Genomic DNA, 10799 nt, shown 5'->3' with positions numbered 1-10799 from the left:
GAGCGAGAGGCGTAGGAATGGAGTTGGCATCTTAGTAGATGAAGAGCTTAGAGGTCAGGTAGTGGAGGTGAAGAGGATCAACGATAGGTTGATGACTATTAAGTTGGTCATTCGGGGGTTTACCCTGAGCGTGTGTAGTGCTTATGCGCCGCAAGTGGGAGCGGAGGGGGAGGAGAAGATGCTGTTCTGGGAGGCTTTAGAGGAGGTGGTGAGAGGCGTGCCCAGTTCGGAGAAGATTGTTGTAGCAGGGGATTTCAACGGGCACATCGGGGCGCTACCGGGAGGCTTTGGGGATGTGCATGGTGGTTTTGGTTTTGGAGAGAGAAATGAAGAGGGGGCAACCCTATTGGAGTTTGCGAGGGCCTTTGGGCTGGTGGTGGTGAACTCGGGCTTCCCGAAGAAGGACGAGCACCTGATCACTTTTCGGAGCGCGATAGCCAGGACCCAGATTGACTTTTTGTTGCTTAGGAAAGGGGATAGGGCGTTGTGTAAGGACTGTAAAGTCATCCCGAGTGAGAATCTCTCGACCCAACATAGGCTTTTGATTATGGATTTGGGTATAAAGAAGAATAGAAAGAGGAGGAGTAAGGAGTGTAGACCGAGAATTAAGTGGGGCGGCTTGACGCCAGTGAATGCGTGGGAGATAGGGGAGAGGTTGGCGGGCAAGGGGGTGTGGGAGTGTAGGGGGGACGTGGATAGTATGTGGGACAGGGCGGCAAGGTGCATCAGGGAGAATACAAGGGAGGTGTTGGGTGTTTCTAGGGGCCGGGCCGGTCACCATCGGGGGGATTGGTGGTGGAATGAAGAGGTGGAGAAGAAAGTGGAGACCAAGAAAGAGGCGTATGCTAAGTTGGTGGAAAGTAAGGACGAAGAAGAGAAGCGGGTAAACAGGAAAGAGTACAAGCTAGCGAGGAAGGAGGCGAAGTCAGCGGTCACGGCAGCTAAGACGGCCGCTTTTGAGAGCTTGTATGCAGGGTTACAGGGGAAAGGAGGGGAGAAAAAGTTGTTTAGACTCGCTAAGGCTAGGGAGAGGAAAGGTCGTGACCTCGATCAGGTGAGGTGCATTAAGGGGGAGGACGGTAGAGTGTTGGTGGAGGACGGCCACATAAAGAAGAGATGGCAGTCGTACTTTCATAGGCTCTTGAATGACGAGGGGGACAGAGCTATTGTGTTAGGGGAACTGGAGCACTCAGAGGAGTGTTGGGATTTTAGCTATTGTAGACGTTTTAAGGTAGAAGAGGTTAGACAGGCAGTCCGCAGGATGCGTAGGGGTAGGGCGATGGGGCCGGATGAGATACCGGTGGAGTTTTGGAAGTTCGTTGGAGAGGCTGGTGTAAGGTGGTTGACTGGATTGTTTAATGAAATTTTCAGGACGGCAAAGATGCCCGAGGCGTGGAGGTGGAGTACCATGATCCCTCTCTATAAGAATAAGGGGGACATTCAGAGTTGTAATAACTATAGGGGGATTAAGTTATTGAGTCACTCTATGAAGATCTGGGAGAGAGTGGTCGAGGTGAGGCTGAGACGGATAGTGTCTATCTCGGAAAATCAGTTCGGATTTATGCCCGGCCGCTCGACGACGGAGGCAATCCACCTGGTACGGAGGTTGGCGGAGCATTATAGGGAAAGTTAGAAGGATCTGCACATGGTGTTTATCGACCTGGAAAAGGCTTACGACAAAGTCCCCAGGGAGGTGCTTTGGAGATGCTTGGAGGTGAGGGGAGTACCGCAGGCATATATCAGAGTAATTAAGGATATGTATGAGGGAGCGAAAACCCAGGTGAGGACGGCGGGAGGAGACTCAGAGCATTTCACTGTCCGGACAGGATTGCATCAGGGATCTACTCTTAGTCCCTTTTTGTTTGCGTTAGTAATGGATGTGTTGACGCGGCGTATTCAAGGGGAGGTGCCGTGGTGTATGCTCTTTGCAGACGATGTAGTTCTGATAGATGAGACTCGAGGGGGTGTAAATGACAAATTAGAGATGTGGAGGCAAACTCTTGAGTCTAAAGGGTTCAGGGTGAGCAGAAGCAAGACAGAGTATGTGGAATGTAAGTTTAATGACGTGAGGCGGGAGAACGAGGTAGTAGTGAAGCTGGAAGCACAGGAGGTATGTAAGAGGGATAAGTTCAAGTATCTCGGGTCCGTGATCCAGAGTAACGGTGAGATTGACGAGGATGTCTCGCACCGTATTGGGGCGGGATGGATGAAGTGGAAACTCGCGTCGGGGGTGCTGTGTGATAAGAAGGTGCCGCCCAAGCTTAAAGGCAAATTCTATAGGGTGGTAGTCCGTCCGGCCTTGCTGTATGGAGCGGAGTGCTGGCCAGTTAAGAACTCCCACATCCAAAAAATGAAGGTGGCAGAAATGCGGATGTTGCGCTGGATGTGTGGACTGACTCGAGGGGATAGAGTTCGGAATGAGACTATCTGGGAGAAGGTTGGTGTGACTTCAGTGGAGTGTAAGATGCGGGAAGCACGATTGAGATGGTTCGGACACGTGAAGAGGAGGGGCATGGATGCCCCGGTCCGTAGGTGTGAGAGGCTAGCGTTGGATGGTTTTAGGCGGGGTAGGGGTAGGCCGAAGAAGTACTGGGGTGAGGTGATTAGGCGGGACATGGAACAGTTACAGCTCACCGAGGACATGACCCTAGATAGGAAAGTCTGGAAGACGCGAATTACGGCAGAAGAGTAGGGCCAGATTGGGTCGCTAGTGTAGGGAATTACTTGGTGGGGGTTTTTTATTTTTTTATTTTTTATTCCCGTTATGATTCCGTATTCAGTGTTCCATGCTTATTACGAATCTGTGTGCTTTCCTCTGCTTTCCTCTGTTTTATATTCCTTATGGGTACCGTATTTATGTTATGTCATCTGCTTCTGTGCTTTACTATGTGTTTGTGTGATATCTTGTGCCTTGAGCCGGGAGTCTTTCGGAAACAGCCTTTCTACTTCATCAGAGGTAGAGATATAGACTGCGTACATCTTACCCCCCAGACCCCACTAAGTGGGAATACACTGGGTGTGTTGTTGTTGTTGTTGACTCTCATCCTAAGGATATAGAGCGGTTTTCCATATCTTTTGTAGTGCAATTAAAGAATAAACTGCTCATATATAGGGCAAGAGAAAGGATATTTGAGAAATGAGGAAAAAAGATGAACGAGAATGAATATCTAAAAAAAATTCTGGAAAAAAAAGAGAAATTAAAAAAATTCTAAATAAAGGGTAAAGAAAAAAAAATAAAAAAAAAAAAAGAAAAAAAAAAAAAAAGGGTAAAAAAAAAAAATGAGGAAAAAAATAAAAGTTGAGACGAATAAAATAAAATATGAAAATAAAAGGAAAAAATAAAAATCAAAATAATAAATTTAAAAAATAAAATAAAAATGTGAAAAAGGTAGAATTATAAAAGTAAAGAAAAAATTAAAAAGTGAAAAATAATAAAAAATAAAATTTGAGAGATAAATGAGCATGAAAAGTTTAAAAATATATTTAAAATATAGAGGAATAAAATAATACTTTTAGTATATTAAAAAGTAAGAAAAACTATTCTAAAAAACATTGTTATTTGAAATCAAATATCTAAAGCCACCAATATTTGAATGTGTCATACAATTTCCTGAAAGTTGGTGATAGTCTGCCCAACGGGGAACTACTGCATCAAGCATGGAAGATGTGCTTCGACCTGACAAAGTTGCTCATTTATCTTTCTGATGTTGCATATGTCCCCCAAGATGTTAAACCCCCAAGACATTTTGGCACGTGGGGGTTGCAAAGATTTAAGAGACGAAAAAAAGGAGCAAGATGGAGAACCAAGCCAGAGAGAACACACGCATCCAACTGGTCTTTACCAATTCCCATTACCCAGTACAACACATCAATAAAGTACCACAAACAAAAAAAACAAAAGTGGGGGGGTGGGGTGGGGGATTCAACTGTGCAGGTAGTGCAATAAAATTACGCTTCTTAAAGATAATTTAGACACTAAAAGGTGAGGGCGGTGCAGTGGTCTAACTCCGAACCTCGACCTTCAACATAGATTACACCAAGTAGCAATTTATTCAATTCTATCAAACTTGGTATACGCAAACTGCCAGTAACACATCTTTTCATATGGCTCCTGGTTCCCTCATTGTGGTCATAATCTAGAAAAGCGATGCTCCAAGATGAATGAGTCGAACCTAATGGCCACATATTCACCTATACTGCTACCTTCTTAATGCATGAAGCTGTTGACTCAAAGAGCGGCAGAAACAAGGAAGGTACGAATTCTCTGTAGCAACTCAGCTTTGATCGGATCAGGAATTGAACCTGCAACGTTCAATTAGCAGCAGAGAAGTTTAGCAAAGGTAACACCAATGTGCATATTCTGTCAGGCAATGCAAGAGCAACATTTAAAACATTCCAATAATCATGAAGCAGAGAAATGCATAAGAGACAGGATCAGAAAATCTAATTTCCCCATAACCAAACATGGTATGATATTTACTCAAGGAATTATGTCAACACCAATGGTCTTTTATTGCTTAAAAAGGTTACAAGATTAAGCAGAAGGAATAGCTTCTAAGCATATTAGTCCTTTCTCCTTCAGGAGCGAGAGTGTGCGTGCGTGTGTCATCAACAGAAAGAGAAAGAAAAGACACAAGGCCTTACCTCTGCCTTTCGGGGTAATCACATGTACAAGGTCGTCAATGGTTACATTGTTCCGTCCTTTCTTCTTTATATATTCCCTGTGTGAAGCGTTGATGGAAAATCAATGTGACAAAGGTAACACGTCAAATTGAAAATCGATTGCTATATGTACATAATAATGACCAGCATACCAGAAGATCATAGAAGATAAAGAAATAACTATAACTTGGAATATTTATTTTTTAGTGCCCTCAAAGATAGAAATAAGTGCATATTAAGAGCTCAAACATTGATTCAGAGTTGAAACAAATAGTTGCCACCCCTTAAACAAAACTTGTTCTTCACGACAGCGCAACCAAACCTTCTTATAATCAGGACCTTAAATATAAAACAGGACAGTAAAAATACAAAGAGAATTTGTAGCACAAGGATAAAAAGAACGGAAGATTTTGGTTATTACGAATCATTTAGGTTCCCTTGTATCATCAAAAACCTCCCTTCTTTTAATTAGTCTAACTAAATAGCAGTTTACTACTGAGCGGATCTACCTTACCCTCGTATACAACTCAAGTACGGCCACAGTAAGTATCCCTAAGTTGGCTACTTGGCTGTAATCACCAAATCAACCACCTCAAAATTGATAGTTGACACTTTAGACTATTACTACAAAATACCACATAATTTAACAGAAGCATATGGTCAAAATACACAAGTTTACCACCGATGCCAGCTCAAAGTAGTTAATTTGGGAAAGAGGCAATACTTTTCCTTTCTCCAAATAGAAATTCAATAACTATTACTAATCAAACAAGTCGAGCATTTTCACTGCCCCTATTTTGTATGTTGTCTTCTTCCTCTCTGTTTCCACAACCTATCCCCATCCCACCATTCCTCTCTTCCCTAATCATATCCCCCAACTATTCCTCCAACTCTCTCCATCCCAACAGTTCTATGATCCTTTTCTTTTCCAGCTGACTGTAACTGCCAATTGTCCCTTTGACTACCTTTTACCCATTCTATTCAGGCTCCCTTACATCTTCTTCTCCTCCTTCATACATCCTCTTTTCTGATGCTTCATATCCACACTTCTCTTCCTTGATTTGGGCCCCTCATTCCCTCCCCCATCTCTATCCCTTCCCTTTTTTTAGAAAGTTTCTGTTACTTTTATTTCTTGAGAAAATCTATCTCTGCTTTTTACTCATCTTCAAGTTGCCCTCTCCAACTCCTACCTGCAAAAGACCCTCCTTTGTGACACAGTTCAACCTTTCTCGTACAGCAATTGTTTGAATCAACAGTTGATAGATTTTAGTAATATGCAACTAACATGCAGGAGGACTGACTTCTTTAACTCATCTTTCTTTCCAATTTAATTGTTTTTGTTAATCTGCGTGTCTGGTTGAATGAAAAACCATATTGTGACTTCTTTTGTCGGTGTTCTGGAACTACAAGACAGAAGTTAAATGCTTCTTAAAGAATCAAGGAGCAACGATCTGATTAGACGGGTTTCAAAACATGGACTACTTTAGAATTAGAAAAATAGAGTTTCTTCCTTTCCTTTTAATTCACTAGTTGAATTAGAACGAGATGGGGAGGGGTGTGGACATTGGCTAAGTAGAGCTAGGGTGAAAAGTAGGCAAACGGTCCTTTTGCATCCAGCCATATAGACTGTGGCCTAGTGGTCAATGAATTGGGATAAGAACTAAGTTGCACGGATTATTCACTTTCAATGCTGCACCCGTGTAGGATTCTCCAAAAGTACACTACTTTTGGAGAATTCAACATGCACCCGTTGACTTTTTTGAAGAGTCCGAGCAACATAGGATAAGAATCATGAAATCTCAAGGTACAACTCCCAATGGAGAAGTGACTTATTCTCACCCATCAAGCCTTGCTAGACAGAGTGGGAGGTAACAGGTACCCTTGTAATTATTCAAGGTGCTCTCAAGCTGGACCAAAACACCACAATTTTAAGAAAAGAGGTTCTTTTTTTCTCCTTTTTGTTTTTGTTTGGAAAGGGAAGGGGTAGGGTGTGCAGATATATGTTGTTGTTGATGATGATGAGAAGTCAATAACAGCAATGTGTTTAATGGGGCAAAGCAACAATTACTACACTTAAACAGCAGTCAGGACTTGGAAAGCCCTACTTGTACATGGTTCCATTGTTCAAGTAATGTAAACGACTTGAATTACCTTCCTTTACACCATTTGGGATCTTTAACCCTTCATTTTAGGGGTGGCGAACATTTGGTATGAGGGAACGGGAATGGAAAGACCTGGTGTCCACAAAGGATATACAAACAATTGCATTTCACTTGCCAGAAAAATAAACAGAACAAGATTGTCAAATTAACATTTATTTTTCACTTGATAGCAAAACAAGAAAAGTAACTGACTTTCCATTGGATTTTCATAGTAGCAAAAAAGGCAAGGTAGTAGTTGCTGAGCAACAGATCAAAACACATGCATGAAGAAATAGCCAACTTAACAACAACAACATAATACCCAGCGTAGCCCCACAAAGTGAGATATAGGGAGGGTAAGAGCGTATCCAGACCTTACCTCGACCTCAAGGTAGAGAGGTTGTTTCTGATAGAAACTCGGGTAACAAAAACAGTCCAAAGCAGTTTAGAAAAAAAAATGCAAAACAACACACAGTAACAAAACAGTACTAAAATAAAACAATAGGATAGAGTACATTACCTACAAAGAGATTTCATTTCATCCTTCCATCCAGACTCAACAAGCCTTTCCCTCAATAGCTCCATCAACCGTTCTTTCTCCCCACTTTCAATCAACTAAACAAGCAAAAAAAGATTAATAAACAAGAATTTCCCAACTCTCAATCAACTAAACAGTATTCCAAAAGGGACTAAGAATAGACCTTAATGTTGATAATTTCTTTAAGGGTAGGCTCCTTTTCTTGATCATTCCGTGTATCTGGTGTTGGTGGCCGATTTACCGAATGCCTCCTACATTATTCACAACACCAAAAGTATTAAACGAAAATAATGATTTTTTTAACACATAAATCAGGCGAGGCGCCGACTAGTTAGACCGAAACACAATATTATAAAATTTTTAAAAAATAAAATGGTAAGTTTTTTGTGTTATAGCTAGGGATTCAGTCAGAGGAAGAGAAAAGTTACATGATTTAGTTCAGCTAAGATAATGGAACAATCTGGTTGTAGCTTCCAGCCCTACCGCCTGTTAAGCTGCGTCTACAGACTTCTGAGGATTTTTATAAGGATTTTTTTTGTTCACCGCCTTTTATAAGTACATGTTAAACCCGAATTTGTCCCAAATTACTCCCTCAGTCTCGCCCAATCAATATATATTTATATCTATGATCTATATCTATATCTATAATTTATAATCTGTACCTATATCTATAATATATAATCTATATCTATAATATATTAAAAATATAAAGTAATTTAAATTTTTTATTCTTCATTAAAATACTTTATAATAGATAAGATCATTTTTTTACTTTTTTTTTCTCCAATTATTATTTAATTATATATATATAATTTTGAATCCTAAAATATATGGGTTAAGATTTTAAAATATGATAAAGAATTAGGACTTTAAAATATGATAAATTTTTTTTCTTAAATTAGGATTAGGTTTAATTTTCAACTTATATTCTTAATTAGGGATTTGAAATTTACAAAATTTTGAATAAAGTGAAAGTTTATTATACTTTAATAGTACCGGGCACTTTAACAACATTGTTTTAAATTTACAGCAATGCACGTAGGCTTAATTTAATTATTTTTATATTATTTAAGTATTCCGGATATAAAGAAATATTATACCTATTTTAACTCAATAGGAACTCCTAATATTTTACAATTCTAAATTAATTTAAATATTACCTAATATAAATACTTATTAATGTGTAGTAAATATAAGTCTCCAATAATTCTATTTAACTAATATTTTGCAAATAATTTTTAAGTCCGTTTATTTCTACTTCCTCCTTTCTCTTCTTATTACGTCTCTGTTCTTCTTCTTGTTTGTCTTTTTGTTTAGGTTATGTGCAGAAAAATCAAATGTGATATATCTGCATCTCATTTCTTCAAAGTATTAACCTTCGCTTCAACAAGAATGGTTGTGATTTTATTCGTTATGTTTTCTTCAACTATTGTAATTGTCATCCGCTAGGTTAGTATGTTATTCTCTCTCTCTTGTTTTGAGTTGTTTTTCCTTTTTTGATTGTCGTGGCTTATTATCTTTTCTTTAGCTTGGAAGTGATTTTAAGTTTAACACGTCATGCATTATTATATCTGTTATGTTTGTGAATTTTGATTTCTAGGTTTGATATTCTCGTATGTTCGAATCTAACAACGTAATTATTTTTCTCATATATATATGTGCTTACAATAAAATATCTGTTTTGAACTTTTTGTACTTCATTAAAAACCTTCGTAATAGATAAAATCATTTAATTTTAAATAATCAAAAATTATACGTGCGAGACACGTGCAACTAAACTATATATATAAAATCTATAATCTAATCTATATCTATATCTATATCTACAATATATCAAAAATGTGAAGACCTTTAGAAAAATTACTTGAACTTTTTACCCTTCATTAAATGATTCTTTTTAGAAAAAACTGCCTTTTCACTATTTTTAAAATTTATTATTTAATTATTTTTATTATATTAACTAGACTTTCTAAAATACGTGGGACTCCTAAAATATATATGGTAGGAGAATTAATTAATATTTTCCTTTCAATGAGACTTCTTAAAATATATGAGATTCCTAAAATATATGGTAGGAAAATTAATTAATATTTCTCATCCTTATTGATTGTGATTCTAACTTGTGTTTTGCGCAGAAATACTAGCAATCTACATGATACTTGTGTTTGGTTTTGTACAAAGATAATAGCAATCTACGTGATATTTGTGTTCTATTTTGTGCAGAAATACGAGTAATCTCCATGGTATTTGTGTTAGCTTTGGTTCTCTTTTGGGGTGCGAGAAAAAGATTGATGCTCATCTAACTTGATTCAATTGCATCGATGCTTAATTTTCTAATCCTCAACTTCTTCACTGTTTTTGTCATCTATATCTATATATATCTTCTTTGTTTTCATTCAAATCATCATTTGGGGTTAAAATTTTTGCTCAGGCAAGAATTAGTTGGATCAAAATCGAAACTTTGTGATCACTATTATATTTTTTTTTTTATAGTTTACAGGTCGTAGATGAATGTCGGTTGACTTTGAAGAATTTCTTGTGTAAAGGTTAGGTTTAATTGTATTGTTTTGATCTTTATTATTTATTGTTTTATTTTAATTTATAGATGCTAGATGAATGTTGGTCGGCTTTGAAAATTTTTTTTAGGTAGAGGTTAGGTTTAAGTGTATGATCGTAATATCTCTATTAGTTTGTTACTTTGTGGTAGTTTACAGTTCGTAAATGAATCTCGATCGGGTTTGAGAAAATTTTGTGTGTAAAATTTAAGTTTAATTGTATTGTTTTGATATCACTTTTACCGTATTATTTTGTTGCAGTTTACAGGTGATAGATAAATGTTAAATGTTAGTCGGCTTTGAAGAATTTTTTTAAGTAAAGGTTAGGTTTAGTTGAATTATTTTGATATCTCTATTATCGTATTATTTTGTTATTATTTACAAGTGATAAATGAGTGTCGGACGACTTTGAGAAATTTTTTGTGTATAAAGATTAGATTTAATTGTATTATTTTGATGTCTCTATCATTTTATTATTTTGTTATAATTTATAAATGGTAGATAATTATCGATCGACTTTTTAAGATATTTTGGGTAAAGATTAAGTTTAATAAATAAATTCTCCATCTTTACATACTCAAAAAATATTAAATTTAATTATTATATCTATCTTTATTATTTAAACAAATATCCTATTTAATGTAATGTTAGAACTTATTAAAGTGAGGTACACGCGTAAGGTGCGTACACCTAAACTAGTATATATAAAGGAGAAACTAGGGATTGCAACGTGGCATGTCTAAGAATCAAAGATTGCTATTTATCTTTTTTGAGATGTTTTTGAGCTTTTTTCTAAATTTTTTCATTTGTAAATTTATAAAATACTATCAATCAATGACACTAAATATTTTATAAAATATTAAAGATAGTCAAATTTAATTTCTTTCATCATCAATGCTATTA

At 37.2% G+C, this 10799-nt stretch overlaps 1 protein-coding gene across 1 annotated transcript; it reads right to left on the bottom strand.

Moving 5' to 3' along the window:
- Positions 1-3815: 3815 nt before the first annotated feature.
- LOC107858855 (transcription and mRNA export factor ENY2) lies at positions 3816-7981 on the bottom strand. Its single transcript, XM_016703656.2, has 5 exons — positions 7770-7981; positions 7505-7592; positions 7324-7418; positions 4645-4721; positions 3816-4302 (listed from the first exon to the last, which is right to left on the bottom strand). Coding segments are annotated over exons 1-5 (336 nt in total). The 5' UTR covers positions 7772-7981; the 3' UTR covers positions 3816-4228.
- Positions 7982-10799: the final 2818 nt, after the last annotated feature.

Source organism: Capsicum annuum, chromosome 2, assembly GCF_002878395.1.
Source record: "Capsicum annuum cultivar UCD-10X-F1 chromosome 2, UCD10Xv1.1, whole genome shotgun sequence".
Classification (NCBI taxonomy): Eukaryota; Viridiplantae; Streptophyta; class Magnoliopsida; order Solanales; family Solanaceae; genus Capsicum; species Capsicum annuum.
This window is presented reverse-complemented; position numbering and strand designations above follow the sequence as displayed.

Excerpts from the sequence above, each read along its gene's own strand:
- LOC107858855 (XM_016703656.2), bottom strand. Across the intron at positions 7,419-7,504 it reads AAGAAATTATCAACATTAAG|TTGATTGAAAGTGGGGAGAA; the intron begins GTCTATTCTTAG and ends TTGCTTGTTTAG. Across the intron at positions 4,303-4,644 it reads GATTACCCCGAAAGGCAGAG|GTTCAATTCCTGATCCGATC; the intron begins GTAAGGCCTTGT and ends TGAACGTTGCAG.